The sequence below is a fragment of the Tursiops truncatus genome, chromosome 21 (genome assembly GCF_011762595.2).
Source record: "Tursiops truncatus isolate mTurTru1 chromosome 21, mTurTru1.mat.Y, whole genome shotgun sequence".
NCBI lineage: Eukaryota > Metazoa > Chordata > Mammalia > Artiodactyla > Delphinidae > Tursiops > Tursiops truncatus.
In genome coordinates this window covers 29,021,917-29,046,515 of record NC_047054.1, presented here as the reverse complement: position 1 = coordinate 29,046,515, position 24,599 = coordinate 29,021,917, and the positions used below count along the sequence as shown (strand labels likewise).

General features: G+C 51.4%; 1 protein-coding gene and 1 long non-coding RNA gene across 5 annotated transcripts in view; one reads left to right on the top strand and one right to left on the bottom strand.

The window, feature by feature from the left end:
• Positions 1–230: 230 nt before the first annotated feature.
• On the bottom strand, positions 231–4,893 carry ZNF703 (zinc finger protein 703). Its single transcript, XM_033848802.2, has 2 exons — positions 4,091–4,893; positions 231–3,084 (listed from the first exon to the last, which is right to left on the bottom strand). Exons 1-2 carry the CDS (start codon positions 4,325–4,327, stop codon positions 1,558–1,560), a joined length of 1,764 nt encoding a protein of 587 aa, XP_033704693.1. The 5' UTR covers positions 4,328–4,893; the 3' UTR covers positions 231–1,557.
• LOC109547669 (uncharacterized) overlaps positions 2,959–24,599 on the top strand; it is a 337,191-nt gene continuing 315,550 nt past the window's right edge. For all 4 annotated transcript variants that reach the window (XR_012328995.1, XR_012328993.1, XR_012328994.1 and 1 more), the window contains exon 1: positions 2,959–3,099. This is a non-coding gene — a long non-coding RNA (uncharacterized lncRNA). The remainder of the gene's footprint in view (positions 3,100–24,599) is intronic.

Genomic DNA, 24,599 nt, shown 5'->3' with positions numbered 1-24,599 from the left:
AAATAACCAAGTTGGAAAAAAAGGGGCCGTTTTATGTTATTTGTAACGCGTTGGCAGAAGTTTTGTTTTCTTATCCCCTGCTTTCTTGAGGAAAGGCATTAAACTCGTCCTTGAACGGAAATCTGAGAAGGAAACCATAAGGTGTTTTAAACAAGAACAAAAGAAGGGCATCTGCTTAGGCGTCTGGAAGTGGGTCAGTGGGGCAGGCAAGAGAGAAACACACCACGGTGTGAATATAGCCAAGTACTCCATTTATTAACAAAATAAGTCTTACCAAGGGAGAGCTCTATTCATCCCAAACAGGCCCCGCAGCCCTTGCGCAGCTGCATAAGGCCGGGAAGGAGGGAGGGAGGGTGTTGGGTGAAGACCCCGGGGCCGAGCCTTCAATCCCAGTAACTGAGGGAGCCCACGGCCAACTTTGGGGACTCTAGGGTCAGGCCTGGGAGGGGGCCACCGGGGTTGCTGTGATCCGTGTGCTCCCTAACTCCCCCAATGGTGTTAACAAGGCTGTGCTGCCAGCTGATACTACCACTGGTCTGCTTTGGAAGGATCTAGCAAGAATCACCCACCCAGCCCCCATCGCCAGGACAGGGACCACAGCCACAATAGCCAGAGAAAAACAGACTATAAAAGCACTTTGCAAACTATAAAGAGCAAAGTTCCATGCCAGCAGGGCCTTCTAGAACTTTTGCTTCAGTGAAGTGAGCCCTGCGGGCCCCTCACCATCAGGCAGGGTGACCACCCGGTGTCTGGGGCCTGGAAGAGTCTGGGAGGAGAAAGGCTCTGTCGGAGGCGCCTCTCCGGCCACTGACCCGTGCTCAGAGCAAGATCGGGGAGCAAGGCTCTAATTTGGGGGGCCAGGGCGCAGACCAAGGAGCCTAGGGAGAGAGAGTGGCAGGTCAGGGGTCACAGAGCAAAGTTCCAGGTCCATAAGAGGGCAAGACCTCTAGCTCCCAAGGCTGCTCCCTGCACCCCCAAATGCCTTACAAAAAATACCTCCTCTCTGTTACTCGTACAAAGGAAAAAAACAGAACCTCAAATGGATGGAAACAAGAAGGAATGAAGGGGAAAGGAGGGGAGAAGAGAAGGAGGAAGTGTAGTTTGAACAGTTAAGAAGCATGCAAGAAACTCCCCAGGAAGGGAAAACAAAAAGAACCCCCAACTCCCCCTCCTCCCCATAAAACCAAACCAATCAAAAAAAAAAAAAAAAAAGCGCAAAAGGGAAAAAAAACCCCGGAAACTTACATCTAAGTAAAAGAAAAAAATGGAAGAGAAAGGAAGAGGAACCGGGGACATGTAGTTACCTGTGTGATTAATATTATTATTTGGGGGGGAACAGACTCTTTGCATACCATTGACTCGTGTGGGCCGTTAATGCACTTATATTCCCAGCTTGTAAGCTAACATTACAGTAAATAAATACACAGTCCGGTGAGGGGGGGGTCTGGGCGGGGGTCCGGCAGGGACAAGCAGTGGTGGAGGAGGCAGCGGAGGCGGGTGGGGAAGGGAGGCGGCGGCGGGGAGGAGAGGAGGCTGGGGAGGGAAGCAGGGCTGTAGTTACTGGTATCCGAGCGCGGAGGCTGAGGCCAGTCTCTGTCCGTACAGCGCGTATGGTGAGTAGTAGGGTCCGGCTGTGGGGAGGGACGGCACGGCCAGGCCCCCGGCTGTGGATAAGTGGCTCTTGCCGTAAGGGTGGTACCGGCTTAGGCCCAAAGTGTGTGGACTCCGCAAGGACAGCGACCCGGGGCTGCCGGGGGCGGTCGGCGGGGGGAGGTGCAGATGGCAAGAGGCGGCGGCCGCAGCGGCCGCGGCGGCGCTGCCCAGGCCCGAGGCCCCCGGATAGGCGGCCAGAAGTTTCTCGGCGCCGGGCAGGGCCGTGTGAGTCCGTAGGTGGCTGAGCAGCTCCTCCGAGGTGGCGAAGCGCTTGTCGCACGGCCCGCTGGCCGCCACCCAGTTGCAGCTGTGCGGCAGCGGTTCGTTCTGCAGCATGAAGCCGTAGGTGTAGAGCGGGTGGCCGGGGAGCGCGGCCTGGGCGGCGCTGGACGAGAGCGCGGCGGGCTGCAGCGGGTGCCCGGGGTACACCAGCGGGTAGCCCCCCGCCTTCAGGCCAGGCGCAGCTGGGTCGTGCGCGCTGCAGGTGGAGCAGCTGGAGCCGCCGAGGTGCGAGGCGCCGTGGTAACCTCCCAGGCAGTAGGGGTCGCGGCATAATCCCTGCAGGAAGGATGGCGGGGAGGCCCCGGTGAGCGGGCTGGAGCTGGGGGGCTTGCCCGGGGGCAGGCCCAGGCCCCCCGACAGCTGGCCTCCCACGAGGCCAGACTTGCTCGGATCCAGGCCAGGCACGAACTGAGACGGGTAGCCGGCGTAGGCGCCCACAATGGAGCCGTGGTAGCCGATGCTGGAGGGTGGCAGCGGGAACACCGAGTGGCCCGGCTTGTAGGGCGACACCGGCGCCACGTGGCCGGCCCCCACCAGCGCGGAGGGCGGCTCCGACTTGCGCCCGGAGGCCCCGGCCTCGGCGCCGCCATGCGCACCCGGCTCCCCACCGCTGCCTCGGCTCACGGCCGCGGGCTCCGGGCTGGGCTTGGGCTCCTGGTCTTTCTTGTCCAGCTCCCCGCCGGCGCCCCCGCCGCCGGTCTTGCAGTCAGAGTGGTGCGGGGAGCCGCCCCGGGAGCCGCCAGGGGAGGACGAGGACGACGACGCCGAGACCGGCGCTCCATGCGGGGGAAAGGGCGTGCAGGCGGCGCTAGGGACCCTGAAGCCCGCCTTGTCTCCCGGGGACAAGGAGGAGGAGGAGGAGGTGGAGGACACGGAGGAGGAGCCGCTGTCTTTGCGAGAGTCGCCGCCTCCGGAGCCCTTGGAGTAGGGCTTGAAGCTGGACTTGTCCTCGGCCGGGGAGTCCCCCAGCTGCTTGAGCGCCGCAGACGCGGAGGCGGCGCCCGAGGCCGAGCGGCCAGGGTCCTTCTCCGCTCCCAGCCCGTTGGCCGCCGCTACCGAGTTGAGCTTGGACGAGGGCGGCGGGTCCGGCTTGCCGATCTGCGAGCAAGTCTGGGCCAGCAACGCCAAAGGACTCTTCTTGGCGTCCAGCTGTGGGAGACAGTGGTAAGGGAAGGGAGACGGGGGTGAGACCAGAGACCCACGGAGCGAGCGAGCGGGGCGCCAGGGGAGGGGGGTGGGCGCGGGGAGCACGCAAGGCGGCGCGACGGGGCGGGAGGGCCTCGGGGAGAGGGTCTGCGAGGGCCTGGCGGGCGGGCGGGGCAGCTGGGCGGAACTGCGCTCACACTGCCCGTCGGTGGGATCCCTCGCTCCACCGGGTTCCGGAGTGCGCCGTAGGCCCCAGGGAATGGGCAGTGGAAGTAGTCCACCAAAGGCCACCGCGGGAGAAGGTGACCTCTCTGGATTCGGGGCTGGGGGAGGGGCTGTGACTCGACTCCTGCCCTCTCATCTCCCCGCCTCTAGGCCCGGGTTAAAACTTATTCCTTCAGTTCGGGTAACTTCGCTTGGGACGGGTTTCTGGCGGTGGCGCCGCGGGGTAGGAGCCGGGAGAAGCGCGTTCTGAAGCCAGGGCTGCCGTTGGCGCTCTCTTCGTAGCCCCTCCCTCCCGGGGAGGGCACCCAGGCAAGTGGGAGGAAGAAAGACCTGGGGTCGGGAGTGCCTGGGCGTAGTGCACTCTAACCGGATGGGACAGAGGCGGCGTGGGACGGGGGCGATCGGGCTTCAGAGAGAACAAACCCGGGTGGAGGGGTGGGGGTGGGGGCGGGCGGAAAAGGCCCAGGAGAGATCATCTTTGGCCTGGACACTGGGTGCCCAGGAGAAGTAAAGGACCCAGGGAAGACTCCAAGAGCAAACCCAATCCGAGAGAAAACACGTAGCTCCGAAGGGCGAGTGTGGGAGGGAACCTTTCCCGGAGAAGCCTGGGGAGAACCGGGTGGGCTCTAACTCCTCTGTTCTCCGTCCCTCCTCACTCCGTCCGCCAGTGTGGCCGGATCTGAGCGTCGCACCGAGCCCCGGGGCGCAGGGAGCAGGGCCGTGGGCCCGGCAGTGGTGGGCGGAATGGGGCCGGCGCAGGGCGGTTAGCGACCAGGGGACTGACCTCAATGGGGCTGACGGGAGTGGAGGACAGCGGCTGCAGGTACTCCGGGTGCAGGAGGTGGCCGGTGTGAGCGCTCAGCATCTTCAGGACCCTGATAGGGAGCCGGTTCGCCTGGCGCAGGGGATCCGCCGGAGGCAAGAGGGACACCGCCGCCGGCACTGCCGGCCTCTTCCCGCCGCCGCCGCTGCCGCTGCTTTCGGGTGTCCTTGAGTTAGATCCAGCGGGCGAATCGCTCATTTGGAGGAGGCAGCGCCACTGGGGGGGCGGGGAGGGAGGGGGACCACCGGGAGGCGAGCTCCCGGGGCGGGTGGGCTCGCTCCGGGGCGGGTGGGCTCGCTCCGCAGCGCCGAGCGCGGTGCAGCAGTCGCTGCGCCTCCACCCCTCCTCCAACGACGACGACGTCGCCGCCGCCGCCGCCGCTAGCCCCGGCGAGCAACACAAAAACCTTCGCCTTTCGCGAGCCGCACGTCAAATAGCCGCGATCGGCAGCTACACTTCAAAGGGATCGCCGCGCCCGCCCAATCGCAGCTCTCGCCGGGACCCCGGGGCGGGGAGAGCGGCGGGCGGAGGCCTGCGCCGCCGGTGGGAGGGGAGAGCCTTAAAGGGGCCTCGCCCGCGAGCCCGCCGCCTCGGCCTTTACCACCCGCCGTATTCCTCCCCTCCCCCCAACTGGGCTGCCTCTGCCCCGGGGGTCCCAGAGAGGACGGGGCTTCTCCGGGACCCTGGGCTCTGCTCCCTATCCTCCGCTGGCTTTCCTGTAGCTCTGCCCTCTCTCGCTTCGCACCGCCGAGGGGTGGTGCTGGCGGGGGCAGTCACCCACAGGCCGTGTGTGTCTGGGGTGGGGTGGGGTGGGGTGGGGTGGATTGGGGTGGGGCGGGGTGGGCTGGGGGTGGGGTAGGAGTTCCTGGCGCCGGCTCCGGCACTGCCAAGTCCAAGCCTTTCCGGGAGGCAGCCTAGGGGCGGGCCGCGCCTCCGGAGCCCCAGCTCTGCTCTGGTCCTGCTCGGGCTCTGCTCGGGCTCAGTCCCGGCTCTGCTCGGGTCCAGCTCTCTTCCCCTAATTGGCTTCTCCCGGGTGTCCTCACTTGGAAGCGCCCGAGCCTCGGAGGCAGCCACGGTTCTCGGGACGCGGCGTAAACCGCTCCAACAACTTTGAGCCAGTCGGGTCCAAAGCCTGCAAGTTTGAGGTGTCCCTTCCGGGGTGAGATGGTCGCAATAAGCCGCGGTTCCCTAGGCGGTGCGCCCCTCCCGGATGCGCCGGGCGCGAGGTGCCTGCGCACTGATTTATAGTTTAGATGTTTGGTATGTTTCAGGTTTCTTACGGTGTTCTGCTTAGAGGCGTAAAATTCTCTCACTGCACCCGGCCTAGCTGCTATTGGGGGTCGGGTGGAGACCATGGAGAGGTCAGCATCCCCGAGGAGGGAGGAATCGCTGTAAGTGCTGCACGTCGATGCAAACTCCAGAGATGCGTCTACCCTACCCCCATCCTTTTTTTCTCGCGGGGGAAAATGCACTAGGTTTTGCCAGGGGAATTTCGGAATTAAAAACTTTTTATTAAAAATAACAGTATCCTCCTTCACCCTATCCCCTCCCTCCCGTGCCTTTTGGATGAAGTATGCATTGAACGCCTCGCGCCGGGCAGAGGTTTCACATAGTCCTTGTCCGGACATTAAAGGTCCTGGTCCGCCGATCAGAAGGTGAAGCTGGCCCTTTGTGTACCGGCCTCTGGGGAGACCACTTCTCCTTGCTCTCGGCGGCCAGCGGAGGCGCGCTGGTGTCACTGCCTCGCTTCGAGTACCGCTTTCCCAGCCCGAATCCATCACTCCGATTGTCAGGCCTGTCACTCGGGGCGTATTGCTCTAGGACTCTGCTGCTCGTTGATCAACGCCTTGAGATCACATGAGATCCCAAGACGGGGACAGATGATTTCAAAGGGGTTCTTCCAATGGAAAGAAACAAGTATCACAGAAATAACAAATGGCAATCTTTATCATGCTCAGTAAAGAAGGCAGCCGGCACCACGTCAATTACACACTAAACTGAATGTACTTCCTGGATCCATCTGGTTTTTGGACAGTATGCATAGACCTCTGAGAAATTACACAAGCTTTCCCTGCCCCAGTTTTAATCCTGGTAAAATTAGGTTACCACGAATGCCAAGGGATGCCCTGACTGGGTGATGTATTCCATACTGCAGCAAGAGGGTTACAAGAAGGAGGGGGGACCTCACTTATTTTATTGTGAGGTCCCTACACCCGGCCCACCCCCCCTTCTCATGCCAGCCTCTGAGCCCTCTGACATCCTTGCTACTGCCAACACCAAGTTTAAACATCCACTTCAGGGCTGCTTCAGCCTATGAGGCCATTTGGCCTTTGGGAGATTGCTCTGCAGAGAGAGGGCAGAACCTTCCAGAATGGAAGAAGGTGGGCCTTTGTAGGCAATCTTGGAGGAGGAGAAGCTGGGAAGGGGGGGAGCCCTAGGAGACAGGAAAAGATGAAAGACCCCTTCTTGATGATCGTAACCAGCCCAGCTGTGAGTGCCAGCCAAGAACTCCTGCTAGGACCCCAGCAGATGTGTGTTAGGGATGATTAATGGGGAATCAGTTGGGAACAAAGGGGAGGGGCGAGAGACAAAGGCATTTAGGAATTTGGAAGGAATCTAGAGGGGTGGGAGGCAGCAGAAAGAGAGGGGAGAACGGAGGGAGATAAAATATTTACTCTCTATTTGGGGAGGAAAGAAGAAGGAGGTAAGGAATGAATGAAAGGAAGGGAGAGCAGAGGAGGTGAGGACAGGGTGACCAGGCTCGGGATGGAGGGTGGAGAGTTTGCCCAGGTAATCATATATTGTCCTTAAGAAACCCCATTCCCTAAGCTCACAGCTAATCACTAGGAATGGGGGTGCCAGACAGCACTTAGGGGGAGACCAGACCTACTTCCCCACTCCTGGAAAGTGCTAGCAAAGGAATAGGGCCATGCTTCCCTTTCGGGTGCTGATGAGGAAAGCAGGAACCCTTTGGCTGGATCCATCCAATCGCCTTAGGAGGGAATATGGAAGACCATACTCAGCCAGGCCAGAGGCCTAATTAAAAGGTACTAGACGATTATTACAATCCGTACTTGACATTCACTTAGCTGAAATGTTACCCTCTGTAGAGTCCTAAATGGGGCCCTAGTGGCCTAAAGCAAGTCCGTTTTCAAAGGAATGTCTTGTCACCTGGGAGGGAATAAGGCTGAAGAAGTTTTCAGTTGGGCGGTGTTTATTGAGGTTGATGAGGTGTGGTTGAAAATGCCACACAAGACAGTGTTGTACAGGGCCCAAGTCCTTCCTCTGCAGAAAAGTGGCAGTCCTGTGGCTAAGGGACCCTTCCCAGATTGCCCTGAGAGGGAGGGGCACCATGACAGTAGGATGGGGTGGGGCTGCTTGAGAATGCCCCCAGCCAATGAGGTGAAGAATTACAATTCTGTGTGTCAGGCTCTTGATACGTTTCAGGTACCTTTATCCTTCCCATTTCTAGCGTGGAGAGGTTAGTCACTTACCCAAAGGCCAGTGACCAGTGGGTGACAGAGCGGTCCCTTGGAGTCAGGTTTCTGGGAACCAGACCTCTGATCTACATTACCGCGGTGGTCCCGGGCAAGGAAACCTCCCTACGCTTCGGAAACCTCAGGTATAAAACCTAAGAGCGGCCACCTCAGAGTTGGGAGGCCCAAAACAGACAATGCATGTCACACAACTAGTGCTTGGCACAAAGGAAGTCCCAGGTCAGTGATGGCTGTGACCAACAGCATCGTTGGCATCTGTGGGGCGACTGCTCTGGAGAAGTCACTGCACATCTGGATCCAGACGCTCCCAGCGCTGGGAACCCACTCGAACACCCAAGTCGGCCCAGCGTCCTACCCAAATGAGGGTACCCCTCCCCCAGCCTCCAGTCACAGGAGTCTTTAAAAAAATAAATGCTTCTCAAAAGCCGTCAAGAAAATCCTTTAGGAAATTCTGAATATTTATAGATTTTTTTTTCATGATTTCAATTTACATAAAACTCACCACCCAGGAAAAAAACGCCTGAGTCAGGTTGGGAGGAGAGGTGGGAGGTGTGTCGTGTGGGATTAAGGTGGAGTTTTCCATCCTCACCAAGGTGGAATTGCCCGAATCACGGCCTCTCTCTTCATGACACTGAAGCCCTAATGGCAACAACAAGAAATAATATCTCACTGGGTAACTATTTACATTTTTTTTTTTTTACAAGCTGTAAGAATTCTGAAATGTCGGCCTCACAGGGGACTTGGTTTTCCTCCCTGGCGCTTAATATCTTTCAGCCACTGGCAACTACTGCCTTGGCCAGGAGCCCTGATTCAGCACTGCCTCTGTCTGCCCCATCCCCAGGCTTCAGACACAGCCCCGGGCATGAGAAGACCAGAGGGGCCCAAGGAACAGTGGGAACAAACAGGCAAAGCAAGAAGGACCAGCCTTGCCAGGGAGCCCGCTCTGGTAGCCCCCTCTTCTGTGTTCTCACAGCTCCGATTATGTTCTTACGCTCATCACAGGGCATCTGCCATTATTTATTTAGTCGTCCACTCTTCTGCTGGACTGTGGATCCTCCTGTATTGCCCTCATCCTCGTTGTATTCTTATTGCCTAGAGGGATGTTTAAATATCTTCGTCGCAGCAGCCAACACTGACAGCCAAGCACTGTTGGAAGCGCTTTGCGCAATTCCTCAATTTCTCTCATTTAATCCTCACAGAAGCCCTAGGAAGTAGGTCCTATTGTCACCCCATTTCACAGAGGAGGAAGTGGAGGCACGGAGAGGTTAAGTACCCTGCCCCAAGTCCCAGCTGGTACGAGATGGGGGTATGAATGCACGCAGTCTGAATGCCATACATGCCCAGTGAAAGTTTGTTGATGAACGAATAAGAATTTTACACACAGCGGGTTATTTCTTTCTATCTCCCCTCACCATATTAGTAAAAAGACTCAAGGTGGATGACTTCGTATTTTTCAAAATGTCAACTATATGAGCCTGTTAAAGGATCTTTTCCCAAATACATGTTTGCGTTCATCATCCCGCAACACTTTTCTGAGTTATTTTGGGCAGGTGTTTTTATCCCTTTTGACAGATAAAGACCGGGGCTCCCAGAGCTTCTGGGGGAGTGTAAGTCACACAGCAGCCCTGGCAGCGCAGCAAGAAGAGGCTTCCTTCTCTCCCTTGTTCTCCTATCACAGCCCCATCGTCCCCATTGCCCTATAGATGGGGAGGTAACTCCCTTTGATAAAAGAGGGAGGAATTAACTACTGTTCCTCCCCCTTGAGTTTCCTTTGGAGAAGTGGTGGGAAGGAATGGACAAAGGAAATGTAGGCTGAAGCTTATCTCCCAGCCCTGTGTTTGATCCTGGTCCTTGAGCAGGGTGCTTTGAAGAAGTGGTTTCGTTTATCTCCTATCAGCCCAGGGGGAGATAGGCTGGGCTGGCAGGGAGGGGGGATGCGAGGAGGTGTGCTTTTGAAGTTCTCCTCCCTCAATTTGCCCCGCCCCAGACATCAACCTTAGCCCTGGGCAGTCACCCTTGACTACTTTGTTCCTTTGGGCCTTCAAGTTTCTTCTCTCTTTTAAGTTGCAAATACTGCTGGGAGGAATTATACTTTAGTAATCTGCCAACACCTCAGCTGTGATTAGCAGTGAGTATTACTCTGTAATAATAACATTTATCGAGCCTTATAGTGTGCCAGCCTGTCTGAGCTCTTTACCTGTAATAAGTCACTCAGTTCTCACTACAAACAGGTGAGGTAGGGACTATGCTTGTTTTTATAGGTGAGGCGCTGAGGCTCAGAGAGGTTAAGTAACTTGTCCAAGTTTCACAGCTCAAAAGTGGTAGAACCGGGATTTGAATCCAAGTAGCTTTTTCTGAGCCAACCTACTGAGTGCAGGCCTGAGGGAGAGGGAGGCCCACAGGAGGAGACATTGAAAACAAATGATTTCAGGGACTTCCCTGGTGGTCAGGTTAGGACTCCTTGCTCCCAATGCAGGGGCCATGGGTTCGAACCCTGGTCGGGGAGCTAAGATCTCACATGCCGCGTGGCATGGCCAAAAAAAAAAGCAAATGACTTCAACTGTCTTCCAGAATACTGGTCTTCGCAACCAGCGTTTTATTTTTGTGTCCAGGAATGAGAATATGGTAGAGAGGAAACTGAGGCAGAGAAGGAAGTAAGCTGAACATTCATTTAATTAATTGAACTGGATTGAATGAATTTATTCAATTTCTCTTTATTGGCCACTTGGTAGGTGCAGGCCCAAGGCGATCCCAGAGCATGTAAGGACCAGAGCGAGTTGGTCAGTCCAGGCCGCCTCCCTGGCATGCACATTCCCAGCTCCTAAAAGGTGGGGCAGCCCTTTCCTTCGGGCATCTGTGGGCTTCTTTTGCAGATTAAAAGAAAAAGTCAGGGGCTTCCCTGGTGGCGCAGTGGTTGGGGGTCTGCCTGCCGATGCAGGGGACATGGGTTCGTAGCCCTGGTCTGGGAGGATCCCACATGCCGCGGAGCGGCTGGGCCCGTGAGCCACGGCTGCTGAGCCTGCGCATCTGGAGCCCGTGCTCCACAACAGGAGAGGCCGCAATAATGGGAGGACTGCGCATCGCGATGAAGAGTGGCCCCCATTTGCCGCAATTAGAGAAAGCCCTCGCACAGAAACGAAGACCCAACACAGTCATAAATAAATAAATAAATAATTAAAAAAAAAAAAAAAAGAAAAAGTCAGGAGGCTCTAACTTAAATCTTGCTAATTACCCTGTAGTTTAGTTGTCCACTATTCTTTTTTTAAAAAAATTGTTTTATTTATTATTTTTTAAATTGAGATATAGTTGATTTACAATATTATATTAGTTTCAGGTGTACAACATAGTGACTCAATATTTTTATAGATTACACTCCATTCCAAGTTCTTATAAAATACTGGGTATATTGCCTGTGCTGTACAATATATCCTTGTAGCTAGTGTATTTTATACATAGGAGTTTGTACCGGTTGCTCACTGTTCTTAAGAGAATTTGCTTCAAGTTCAATTCAGATTCTACCACATTTACTGAGCACCTCTGGGTGACAGGATGAATCATTCTAGGTGTGTTCGTGCACCATCTCTCATTTGGGTATAAGGGGAGTCCAAGAGCAGAGCGGAGGTCCTTGAAAGGGAAGCAGGGACCAGGCTTCCCCAGCTGTCCTGCCCCCATGTTGTGAGCATCCCCCAGCTGGAACTACTGGACCCCCAGGAGATCTTGGTGGCAAACTGAATATCTCAGTTACACAGGGCAGGTACCTGCTTCTGACACCCACGCCCCGCCCCTGCCCTGCCCCCACTTCTGGCAGTGTATAGGCCTTTAAACTTGTCCAAAGTATGCCCTTTCCTAGGCTGGGCTCCTGACTAGCGGGATATGCAGCTCCAAATTCATTTCAACAAATACGATTAGAGAAAAGGGGAAAACTGCTCAGGCAGTGGCTCAATTACCACTGGTTGTATTTGATAAAACCAAATTCCAAGATGTCAGAACAATTTCGAGGAGTGTTTATTTCCGTGGCCCTCTGCCAGCCTCTGCTCGGAGAAGGAAACCCGAGAGGTGGGGTCCCAACCAAGCTGATGGCTGGAATTATCCAAGTATAGTGGTCCATTCAGAGTGGAGATTTGCATAATAAGACCCCTTTAAAAGTGATTTAAATTATGATTAATTTTTTGGGAGAAATGCACTTATTTATTTATGGTGAAGTGATTCCCATGGTGCCAAATTCCCAAACCATGAGACTGTACAGTGGACAAAACGTCCCTCTAGCCATCCAGTTTCTCTCCCCAATGCATCAATGCTATGAGTTTATTGTCCATCCTTCCAGAGGTATTTTGTACATATATATTCTTGTATATTTGTATTCTTGCAAATACATACATATTCTTTCTCCCTTTTATACACAAATGGCAACATACTACACAAACTGTTCTGTACTTGGGTTTTTTTTTTTTTTAAGTTAATGTATTTTGGAGATTGCATGACGGGCTTCTGCATTTTAGTTATTTATTTTTTCAGATTCACAGCATTGTTATATGGGTGTGCCACAAGTTTATTTGACCTGTCCTCTGCTGGTGGACATTTAGATGGTTTCTAGTTTTTGCTCCTGCAGTGAATAACCATATATATGTATATGTGTATATCTATGTGTATATACATAATATATATCATTCTCCTCGTGTGCTACTAAAGCTATAGGGTAAATTCCTAGGAGTCGAATTGCAGGGTCCAAAGCTATATGCATTCAAAACAAGTCCCCCCCTTTTTTTTTTTTTTTTTTTTTTTTTCTTTTGCGGTACGCGGTACCCTCACTGTCGTGGCCTCTCCCGTTGCGGAGCACAGGCTCCGGACGCGCAGGCTCAGCGGTCACGGCTCACGGGCCCAGCCGCTCCGCGGCATGTGGGATCTTCCCGGACCGGGGCACGAACCCGCGTCCCCTGCATCGGCAGGCGGACTCCCAACCACTGCGCCACCAGGGAAGCCCCTAAACGAGTCCCTTTTAACACAGTAGGTAGGATAGACTTGGAGTGAGTTCGAAGTTCAGCCGAGGGATTCGGGCAAGAAGACAAGGGCGATACCTCTAGGAACTTCCAGTCACATTCATTTGGAGAGGTTTAAAGGCTCACCAAGAAGGGGTTCTGTTTCCGTCTTTGGAGTTCAGAAAACGTGCATGCTTCTCCTGCTTTCCTCCTCCTCCTATTCCCAGCTGCTCCCTCATTTAGTAGGAGGAGAAGGAGGGGAATATTGGGTCTGGCCTAAAAGAAGCCACGATATTGATGAATCCACATTTTAATATTGCAAACTTCCCAGTCAGTGAACCCTAACAAGAACTCTGGATTGTCCGGACATTTTTTGTTCACGCTCATGAAAAGGCAAAGTTTCGTGCCAAAGGCAATGCATGAAATATTGTCGTGTCCATGGAGGCTTATATCCAGTCCTAACCATGAATTTCCAGCATGAGGCCTGTGAAGCATCGGAAGACATCAGATCATGACATCAGTAATTATTGTTAGCAGAGTGCTACCCAAGGCGGGGGCAGTCGTCTTTATTTTGTTCTTCTTTTAATATTTGTATTTTTGAATAGGTATTACCTGCAAAATTCAAAGGGCATGGATATGTGATTTCTCAACAAGGGTTGAGATGATAAGAGTTTTCTGCTTTATCGAGCATTCGCCAAGAAAAAAAAAATGCAGGCATTTTGGCACCTGTAGCTTCTCGCTGCAAAGACACACAGCATGAGCCCTCCTCTTGTCTCCTCAAGTTCAGGCCAACGCCTGGGCCTCCTTGGTCCACGGAGTGGAAGCTCACCTTTTGTTAGTGACCTTGACCCTATGACACCGGAAAGAGTCAGGACTGGGCAGAATTTTTTTTTTTTTTTTTTGGCGGTGCGCGGGCCTCTCACTGCTGTGGCCTCTCCCGTTGCGGAGCACAGGCTCCGGACGCGCAGGCTCAGCGACCATGGCTCACGGGCCCAGCTGCTCCGCGGCACGTGGGACCCTCCCGGACCGGGGCACGAACCCGTGTCCCCTGCATCGGCAGGCGGACTCCCAACCACTGCGCCACCAGGGAAGCCCCTGGGCAGAGTTTTGATGGGCCGTGGAATCAGGATAAACGTACTTTCCAGGCTGTCTAAAGTAGAATTCTTAACATCTTGAAGACCTTTCTCAGGTGTCCTGAGGCGCCCCTTCCACATCACCCAAGGCCTGTCCTGATACATTCAACACAACCGCTTTCTGCCAGGCTCTCTTTGTTTCTCATTAATTTCCTTACATAAATGAATCAATGAACAAATGATAAAAACAACCGTAACAATGAAAACAACCCAAACAATCCAAACTAGAAAAGCTACGGTAGTTAAAAACGCCGAGAAGATGGTGTATTTTTCCGTATTATGTTTTGGGTTTTTAAAAAAATAAATTTATTTATTTATTTTTGGCTGCGTTGGGTCTTCGTTGTGCTCAGGCTTTTTATTGCGGTAGCTTCTTTTGTTGCGGAGCACGGGCTCTAGGTGCGCGGGCTTCAGTAGTTGTGGCATGAGGGCTCAGTAGTTGTGGCTTGCAGGCTCTAGAGCACAGACTCAGTAGTTGTGGCGCACGGGCTTAGTTGCTTCGCGGCATGTGGGATCTTCCCGGACCAGGACTCGAACCCATGTCCCCTGCATTGGCAGGTGGATTCGTAACCATTGCGCCACCAGGGAAGCCCCCTTATTATGTTTATTCCTGTTCCACATCAGGCCCCAGGTGAATTTTTCCCCACTGCATTCAAAATGCATAATGACAATCTTATTTATGACAGGAGACGTGTTTTTGTTTTAAAACAACTGATGGAGCTGCAAGATGGGAGAGGACAAGAAAGTGCGATTTGGGGGTAGGGGTTGTGATGGGGGAGGGGGTAGGATGCTGGCAAAGGAGGACAGCATTTTCTTTATTAAAAGTTGGAATCCAGGGCTTCCCTGTTGGCGCAGTGGTTGAGAGTCCACCTGCCGATGCAGGGGACACGGGTTCGTGCCCCAGTCCAGGAAGAGCCCACATGCCGCGGAGCGGCTGGGCCCGTGAGCCATGGCCGCTGAGCCTGCGTGTCCAGAGCCTGTGCTCTGCAACGGAAGAGGCCACAACAGTGAGAGGCCCGCGTACCGCAAAAAAAAAAAAAAAAAAAAAAAAACAAAAACAAAAAAAAAAAATTTGGAGTCCATCCTTTACTCGTGCAGCAAGGGAAGAAAAGCATCCAGGAAGAACGCTGGGGTAGGGACATGGCATAATGACAGTACCCTGAGGTCTAGACAAGGGGGCTTGGGTTGCCCTGAACTGCTTCCAATTGGGCTGTCTCAGAAGGGACCATGGGCACGAAGGTGCAGAGACAGTGTGAACAGAGGAGAAACATAAAATCCATTCCCCGACCCACCTCTCCCTGGGTGACATCTCTGGTCAGCTCAGTAGGCATCTATGAGCCCCTAGAGGTCCACCCTTGACATGATGCCTCCCAGTCCCGGTAGAGAATTAAAGCCAGACACCCTGGGAATCGCGGGACAACAGGAAAGCTGGTACAGGGGGCTCACTCCCTGTGGGTTTAGGGAAGAGAAATAGAATGTTCTCACCTGTGTTTGGGGAGCAGGCTCTCTCCTCTGGCCAACCAGTGGAAGTTGTAATTTCCTCTTTAGAGCTGTTCCTCCCTGAAAGTCTGGAGGGAAAATGATAGAAGATGAAGCCTTACCAGGAAAGGAGAAACAGAGAGCAAAAATCAAGAATGCTCCAGAAAGCAGGGGAAGGGAAGAACTTGGATGAGAAAGAAGCTATTGTGTCCCTGGTAAGAGTGAATTTTTAAAAAGTCTCTCATAGAAAAACAGATTTACGGTTACCAGAGGGGGGAGGGGGTGGAAGAGGGATAAATTAGGAGTTTGGGATTAACAGATACACGCTACTATATATAAAATAGATAAACAACAATGTTCTACCGTATAGCACAGGGGACTATATTCAATATCCTGTAATAAATTATAATGGAGAAGAAAACAAAAGTCTCAGGAGGTGGTGACAGGACTCAGGGCTTGTGGGAAAGAATTAGGGTACTGCTGGAACATCTTTTTAGGATATTTTTTTGGGGGGGGCAGGGTTGGGGGATCCCAGGTTTGATGGAAAGGATTAATCAGAAGCAGCTAATTCCAGTGAAAGATTTTTGACTATTTCTCTCCTTGGTTTTTGGACATGATTATGTTGATATGGGATCCATCAGACCATTGGATTAATTCAACCAGCTTGTCTTTTCCGAGACAGGCAGCCATACAGCCCTGGGTGACAAAGGCAACCAGCCCAGGTGTGCCAGGCTTTGCACCCAGGAGCCTGCCCATGCCCAGTGGTAGGGCTGGGCTTCTCTCCAGGCTTCAGCTCAGACCTGGACAGGATGCATAGTTCAAGTACTCGGTCAGCTCCTTCCTCAGGGACACAAATGCAGACCTTAGAACACCGCGTGCTCACCACAGCCACCTTGCTTGCAAGCAAAACAGGACATCGGTTTCTTAAACCCCAGTATATTTTGCCAAATAAGAGTGTTAATACCCCTCCCTCCACCTCTCTGAATGAATTGGATTACTTAAAGCATCTTTTCGGAGACGTCAGCAGTTTAATAGAGGCAATGAGTCAGGGCTGCCCTGTGTTTTATTTTTCTGCCAGTATTTAGTTAATTAAAGATGCAAATTAAAACACCTTAATTTATGTAATATCAATACCAGCGCCTGAAAACATTTGGCATAACTGCTCTGGCACGTCCTTTACATAAACTCTTCAGAGCAGTGCTAATAAAAATGAAAAAGGTTGTAAATCACATATAATTTATTCATCTTCTGTATGGTACGAAAGCGTGTGCCCAAATCAAGTTATTTATGAGCATGTCCTAACAATAGGCATTTTTGTTGGCAGCAAATGACAAAAAAAGTTTTTTCTGACAGATGTGTGTTTTAATTTGGAAATGTCTCCGGGCGCCTCTATTTTCTGGGCTCTGATCTCTAAAATTTATGTTTTTGCACCCAGAAAAAATTAGGTTCATATGTTGAAAAACATATAGAGCCTAAAAACATGATGGGATCGGCTGAGAAAGTCACCTGCAACCATCTGTGTGTAGACAGACGTATACACCATACGTCCTATGGAGAATAAATCTTCAGGTGAGAAAAAAGGGTGATGATTTATATCTTGTTTCTTAAATATTCCATTATGAGGATTATCTCACAGGAGGCTCGGATACAGATGACATTGGAAGGGATTTGGTGCGTGGTTGCTTTTTCGGAAGCCTTAGAGATGAACTGCGTGTATGTGAAAGGAGAGCCAAACACCAGTCTTCACCTTTCCCCTCCTTTGCTTATATATCTTTCTTTGTCTGGTGCATCAGAGCCTAGAGTACATTTTATTCTGTCCTGGAGGAAGAACAGTAGTCTCCATTCAGGGGTACTGAGGGATGGCGTGCTCCCTCTGTGTCCCATGGCAAAGCGCCCTAATGCAATGATTTTTTTTTTTTAACATGGATCATCGTAGCATAAAAAGAAATGAAATTGAGCTATTTGTAATGAGGTGGATAGACCTAGAGTCTGTCATAAAGAGTGAAGTAAGTCAGAAAGAGAAAGACAAATACCGTGTCCTAACACATATATATGGAATTTAAGAAAAATAAAATGTCATGAAGAACCTAGGGGTAAGACAGGAATAAAGACACAGACCTACTAGAGAATGGACTTGAGGATATGGGGAGGGGGAAGGGTAAGCTGTGACAAAGCGAGAGAGAGGCATGGACATATATACACTACCAAACGTAAGGTAGATAGCTAGTGGGAAGCAGCCGCATAGCAATGATTTTTTAAACTTGCTTCTTCACCACACTACTCAAACAGGTCTCAGGGCATGTGGGAGAGTGGACAGAAGTTCTAGAAAAACCTCTCCATCCTGAAAAATCCAAGCATATTCATAAATACAATCTTCTAGCCAGCTTGTGTCTTCCCTACGTGGGAGGGAAGAACCCAGTACAATACTATGCCTTGCTTTATTCATTATCTTTCTTTTTTTCTTTATCTGTTAACCATTTTGAGCTACCAGTTAGCTAGACCTGCACCAAGGTGCCCAGAACTCACAGGAACTCCACCAGATATTTTAAATTTTAAAGGAAATACATCTCTCAGATACCACACTAACTAGCCCAAGATGGTTAACAGTTTCAACATTAAACTGAGTTACATTCAGTTTGATGATGTCAATCCTTGGGAACTTGGGTATTCATTGTCTTTTAACATGAGCATTACAAGCTTGGTAGAAGAGGTAGCATATCAAGGTTCCTCACTTGGGGAAATGATGCAGAAGTGGCGAGTGGCATCTTTCTGTGATCTTAACAGCCATGGGTCCTGAGCTGCCACTAGGGTTGTGGGGAGACCGCTACAAAACTTCAAATGAAATATCTTCTGAAGTCTCCCTTTCTGATATTAGAAACAACGATAACCCTTTTACATTGGTTCCAACTGGAGCTAATGGGATGCACTCCCTTGCCTCAGACTCATTGCAATAGTGAGTGAGAAACTCACACTCTTTCAAAGAGATGCTTTTTCTTGGGTGGGGCGGTTACCAAGCGGAGCCAGAGAATGTCCTAGAAAAGTTAACCACCCTCTCATATCCTCCCAAAGCCCCCTCTACCCCCTCCGACCCATAGTGTCTCGCTGGGTCATGGGAAAAAAGAGTCTGGTGTGGCAGACAGCCTAGCTCCAGAGGCGAGCTGAGCTCTACATCTTGTGAGGATACACGGCATGCATCACAGTTCCTCAGCGGTAGGATTGGAGGGTGGGCTGTGAGCGCTTTCTCGAGGTGTCGTTGCTGAGCCTGTATGCCTTTGTGTGTGATCGTGGGCATCTTCTCTCTCCCTTTTTCTTGCTGCGTGTCATCCTTAAAAACTAACTTTTACCTTTATACTTATTTGAACCCCTCCTGTATCCGTAAAAGATTTGAGGTCCCTTACAATTCAAAATGCAGTTACAGTAAAACCTGAAGCCATCAGCAGAAAAGGAACAAGATCAGAGCCAAGGACAAAGGAGGAAGGGGGAGGAAGAAGCAGAGTAATTACAGCAGAGGGGGAAAAACTTAGATTTCGGAAAGCTAATGCAACTGAGAACAAAACCCAGCTCCCAACTCCCTGGCAGCTTGGTGGGTGGGGGCCAGCTATTGTAATAACTGTGGATTAGCGCACCTCCAGGGCAGGTTGAAATGCCTGCTGGGGGCTCACTGCCCTGTGAACCTGGCCAGCTACTGCATCTCTCAGAATCTCTGCTTCCTAATCTATAAAATCGAGGATTAACTCGCCCATCATACGGGTCTTTCGAGAATGCAATTCAATGACGAGAACGGTAGCTAACCTAGCGTGGACTGTGCAGTCTCTCTTCTAAGTGTTTTGCATGGACATATTTCCTCAATTCTAAGATGCATTTTCTTTTTCTCATTTTTAACATCTGACATTGATTTTTTAAAGAAGCATTGTACCACAGATTATTTTGCAGCATTTCTTCTTTCTTTGTTGGACCTGAAATAATGGCATAATGTAGATGATTAGATGAAATGTGTTATTAACTCATTCAGTCCTCACAATAACTTTATGAGGTAGGGGCTGTTTTTGTCTCATTTACAGATGCGGAAACTGAGGCAATAGAACTTTAAAAAAACCCAATTTATTTATTTATTTGGCTGCACCGGGTCTTAGTTGCGGCACGTGGGATCTTTGTTGCAGCATTTGGGCTCTTAGTTGCAGTGTGCATGTGGGATCTAGTTCCCTGACCAGGGATCGACCCTGGGCCCCCTGCACTGGGAGCGTGGAGTCTTAACCACTGGACCACTGGGGAAGTCCCGACAGAACCTTTAAATGACTTTTCCAAGGGCCATGGATGGCACACAGTGGAGCTGGGAATGTGTCCTAGGCTCTACCTCCACACCATACTGCCCTTCACCAAGTAGTTCAGCAACAATCATTTTGACAAAAATTTCACTGTTATGTACTGGAAATTTATTTGTCTGGTCCCTCTTATAGGCTGTGTTTTCCAAATGCTCTATTGTTACATTAAGTAATGCTGATATTAATATTATTATTTTTTTAAAAAAACAAATTTGTTTATTTATTTTTGGCTGTGTTGGGTCTTCGTTGCTGCACACGGGCTTTCTCTAGTTGTGACGAGCAGGGGCTACTCTTTGTTGCAGTGCGCGGGCTTCTCATTGTGGTGGCTTCTCTTGTTGCAGAGCACGGGCTCTGGGTGCGCGGGCTTCGGTAATTGTGGCACGTGGGCTCAGCAGTTGTGGCTCACGGGCTCTAAAGAGCAGGCTCAGTAGTTGTGGCGCACGGGCTTAGTTGCTCCACGGCATGTGGGATCTTCCTGGACCAGGGCTTGAACCCGTGTCCCCTGCATTGGCAGGTGGATTCTTAACCACTGCACCACCAGGGCAGCCCTGATATTATTATTACACATGTATTTGCACAAATGTTCCTCAACACCTGTTTATTGTCATTTGACTTTGCTTGTGAAATATATAAAGATAAATTATGTAGACATTTATCCATCATTTCCATTATGGCTTCTGCGCCCTGACTTTTATGCTTTAGAAGGTATCCACTCTGAAATTATAGAATAAAATGATTCTATAGAATTAATTAGAATAGAATTAATTAGACTAGAATTACTGTATGATCCAGCAATTCCACTCTTGGGTGTATATCTGAAGAAAATGAAAACACTAATTCGAAAATATACATGCACCCCAATGTTCCCAGAAGCACTATTCACAATAGCTAAGATATGGAAGCAACCTAAGTGTCCATCTACAGATGAAAGGATGAAGGAGGTGTGGTATATGCACACAATGGACTGTTACTCAGCCGTAAAAAAGAATGAAATCTTTCCATTTGTAACAACGTGGATGGACTTAGAGGGTATTATCCTTAGTGAAATAAGTCAGACAGAGAAAGACAGATACTGTATGTATCATGTATATATGAAATCTAACAAATAAAACAAATGAATGTATGTAACAAGCAGAAACAGACTCACCTATACAGCGAGCAAACTAACTGGTTTGTTAGAGGGAAGGGAGAGGGAAGTGGGGAGGGGCAAGTGAGGGGCAGGGGATTAAGAGGTACAAACTCCTATGTATAAAATTAATAAGCTACAAGGATATATTGTACAGCACAGGGAATATAGCTAATATTTTATAATAACTTTAAATGGAGTATAATCTGTAAAAATATTGAATCACTATGTTGTACACCTGAAACTAATATAATATTGTAAATCAACTATAATTAAAAAAATTTCACTGTTGGACACTGGGAATATAAGATGAAAAGACATGTACTTGCCCATGAACTCCAGTGAGGGGACCAACAGGTAAACAGATCATTATATTTCAGGACACTAAGTGCAATCTGGAACCATATCCACGGCGTAGAGGCAGAGAAGGGAGGGATGGTTAGTTGCTCAAAAGCCTCTGCCCTAGGGCTTAGCTCTGTAGTAGAAACTGCCCCTCCAGCACGTCAGGAGAGACATGTACGTTCTTGGCTCTGAGAGGAGTCCGTTGGGTGGACCTTCAAATGATAGGCGACACGTTCCAACAGCAGAGAACCAGACGCACAGGCGCTCCACCTGTGGCCGTTTCGTTTCGTACGTGGATGCTGGATGAGCCCTGCGGGTAGCAGATCTTAAGGGAGCAGCATCATGCTCTCAGGCGAGGCTTGGAAGTGGCCTTCGGGGCAGAGACACAGGGAGAGGTTCGGCCTCTCAGCGCTAGGGCCGGAGGCTGTGTCCCTGGATGCCCAAACCCAGAGGGTGGGGAGCTGGGGGAGGACCTGGAAAAGGTGAAAAACAAAAAAGAGAAACAGGAAGGAACCACCCGTTTGGAGTAAGAAAATGCAGCTTCCAAAGGAATGGGACAGTAGTCTCTGGGCTACAGTGAGGGGCAGAGAAGGAAGGGGCAGGCTTGGTGGGAGAATACCTGAGATTGACAGCTGATTCTGCCTCTTGGGACATGTTGTCCTTGGAGTGTCAATTTTATCCTCTGTCTAATGGGCATAACAACATTGCACTTACTACCTCACAGGGTGGTTAAAAGACCAGTTAAGATAATATATGCGAAAATACTTTCCAAACTCCACAGTGCTATGCAAATGTGAGTTATTACTGCTGTCTTTCCAGCCAGGTACCTGCTCTTTCACTTCCGGGCTCTATGATCTTGGACCAGTTACTACAGGGGAAGAAGAGATACACAGGGAACATGGCTTCCCATGGTAACTAAAGCAGCTTGACTTAGAACTTGAAGCTCCTCCTGGCTGGGGGTCTCACTGGACCCCTGACCTAGTGAGGAAGCCTGGGGGCTACAGGGGACCCCCTCTAGAGTTCAAGGACTCTGCCCCATGGGTGGGGATGGGATCCTAGCCTTCAGTACTCATTGCCCCCACTCCTTCGACCCCTCGCCCAGTCGCAGCAAGTGAGCTGACATTGGGAGAGAGCTTTGGGCATATCTTCTTCCACGAATAAGGAAAGTTCAGCAGCCCAGACATCAGGACTAAACAGAACAAACTAACAAAAACAAAGCAAATCCAGGGCTTTCCGGGTGGCGCAGTGGTTGAGAGTCTGCCTGCTGATGCAGGGGTCATGGGTTCGTGCCCCGGTCCAGGAGGATCCCACATGCCGCGGAGTGGCTGGGCCCGTGAGCCATGGCCGCTGAGCCTGTGCATCCCGCAACGGGAGAGGCCGCAACAGTGAGAGGCCTGCGTACAGCAAAAACAAACAAACAAACAAAAAAACAAAGCAAATCCATTCAGACAGAACTTCCCTGATAAAGACTATTTTCTAAAATTTCAAACAGGATAAAGCCTCTGTTATTAAAGCCTATTCTAGACTAAACAAGAGTGGGGTAGAAACCCCACTGGACCAGAGTCCCTGCCCTTAGCCAAAGAGGTCATCGGCAGCCCTGTTCATTGTAGTGTAGCCCACAGCGGGGACGGGTCCAAGGGTGCTCCCGACTGAGGCCTCACTGCCCGCAGCATGAAGAGAGGGGAAGAGTGGCTGTCCAGGAGAAGGACTGTCAACAGGCCACTCTGGGGACAGCAGAAGCTGACTCCTCCTCTTCTGACCTTTCCCGACAAGGAGGAATGAGGAAGTGGGAGGGGAAAGAGGTAGAGTAGGAAGAGGCCAAGAGCTGGGGAGAGCAAAGCAAAGAGAGGGGTTGAACTAGAGGGAGGGAGCGGGGAGAAGGAGGAAGAGGTGAGTGAAGAGAGCTGGGCCAGCAGGAGTCAGAAGAACAAAAGTAGCGGTCTGCAGGCTGAGCTCCTGGCATCCCTGCCCCGCCCCCCGGGTCCTCTGGACCCGTCTCAGCATCTCCGAGTCCCCTCCGCTCATCCTCCCGGGAGAAGGGCCCTTCCGAGCAGGGCCTGCCTTCCTTGGCAGCAGACAAAAGGCCATTTCTGAGTTGCACAGAAAAACGTGTTACTTTGCCAGAGGGGCCGGGTCAGGGGTGCCCGGCCCAATCCTAGGCCGAGGGGATCGTGGGCAGAGGGGGGCTGTCAGTCACCGGGAGCCCTCCGTGAAAGGGGCCCCTTGTCAATTCCCCTGCCTTTGAAGTGCCTGCGATGGAGGTGCTCAATTAAAAGCCCATCAGTCTGTAAGTAAATCAACGCCTATCAGGCTTGTCACATCAAACAAACGATTATTACCCCAGCCCGCCCACCCCATTAATCTGGCGGTTCCTTCTTGACGGCTCAGGGTCAGGGCACCGTAAATCCTGTACTGGATTGTAGCCACCTGGATCGGGATGAAAGCGCCGGCGCCACGAGCGCCGCACTCAGGCGTTTCCCAGGGTCTCCCGGAGGGATGGAGGACCAGGTTCAGGGGCAGAAAACGAGGCATAGACACACGGCCATGCGAAGAGGTCTGGAGCTCTGGAGCTGGGCAGAGAGAGTCGCATAGAGATAGAGGCAGAAAGAAACGGAAGGAAACGAAAAAGAGGTGGGGAGAAACAGCCTGAGAAAACAGACCAAGGTAGAAATAATTGGAAGACACGCAAAGTGGTTGAGACAGTTGCCATGAAAACTCACCCAGAGGGTTGAGAATGAATAGATGCTTCTAGAAGACAAGGAGGCATCTGGAGGAAACTTCTCAGTCACAGGGTTCTAGGTCACAGTGTCAGAAGCCGATCCAGGTTAGGCGCCTCCCATCCCCACGGCAGTCTCCGAATGTCCCTTAGCCGAGGGAATGGTACTGCTTTGCTGAGGGATGCCTGGTATCGGACATCTAAATACGTGATGGCCAGAACTGGATTTTCTGCAATAAAAGGATCTGAACAGACAAACTGGACTGAGTGTCAGGTTGTGATGTGCTGCTGAGCGAGGCCCTAAGAACCACTTCATTCCGGGGCATTTCTCCCAGGCTCTGTAGGCTGTTTTGTAGGTTCTTTCTGCTTCTGGGATCAAGCTCTGGCTTTCCCCCTGGGGCAGACCCGAGGAGGAGTGGGAGGGAGAAGAGGAGACAGACAGCTGTATTTTGGGCTTGAAGGAGGGGCTGGGTAGGAGGTGAATGAAGGACGGGGGAGGAGGGAGGAAGGAGGGATAGTGTCCAGTTTGGAGGAACAAGGCATGCTATTTAAGGGAAGGAAAGAGCAGTCTTTCTCCAGACATCTGTTCCAGAGTTGCCCCAAGGCATAGCTCACCCTGACTCGTGATGTTTCATACCTAAAAAGGGCCGTCACATGCCTTCCCCACTGCTAGAGGAATAATTCCCACAAGAGGACCAGAGATGGACGTGGAGCAGGGGAGACTGAGGGAGGGGACTTTCTCCCCACTCCCACCACGGAGCTGGAGGCCCAGCCCCAGAGCTTGTGGTGACTTCTTACAAGACAAAGAAAGAACATTCTAAAGAAAGAAACTGGACCTCTATCTTACACCATACACCAAAATCAACTCCAACTGGATTAAGG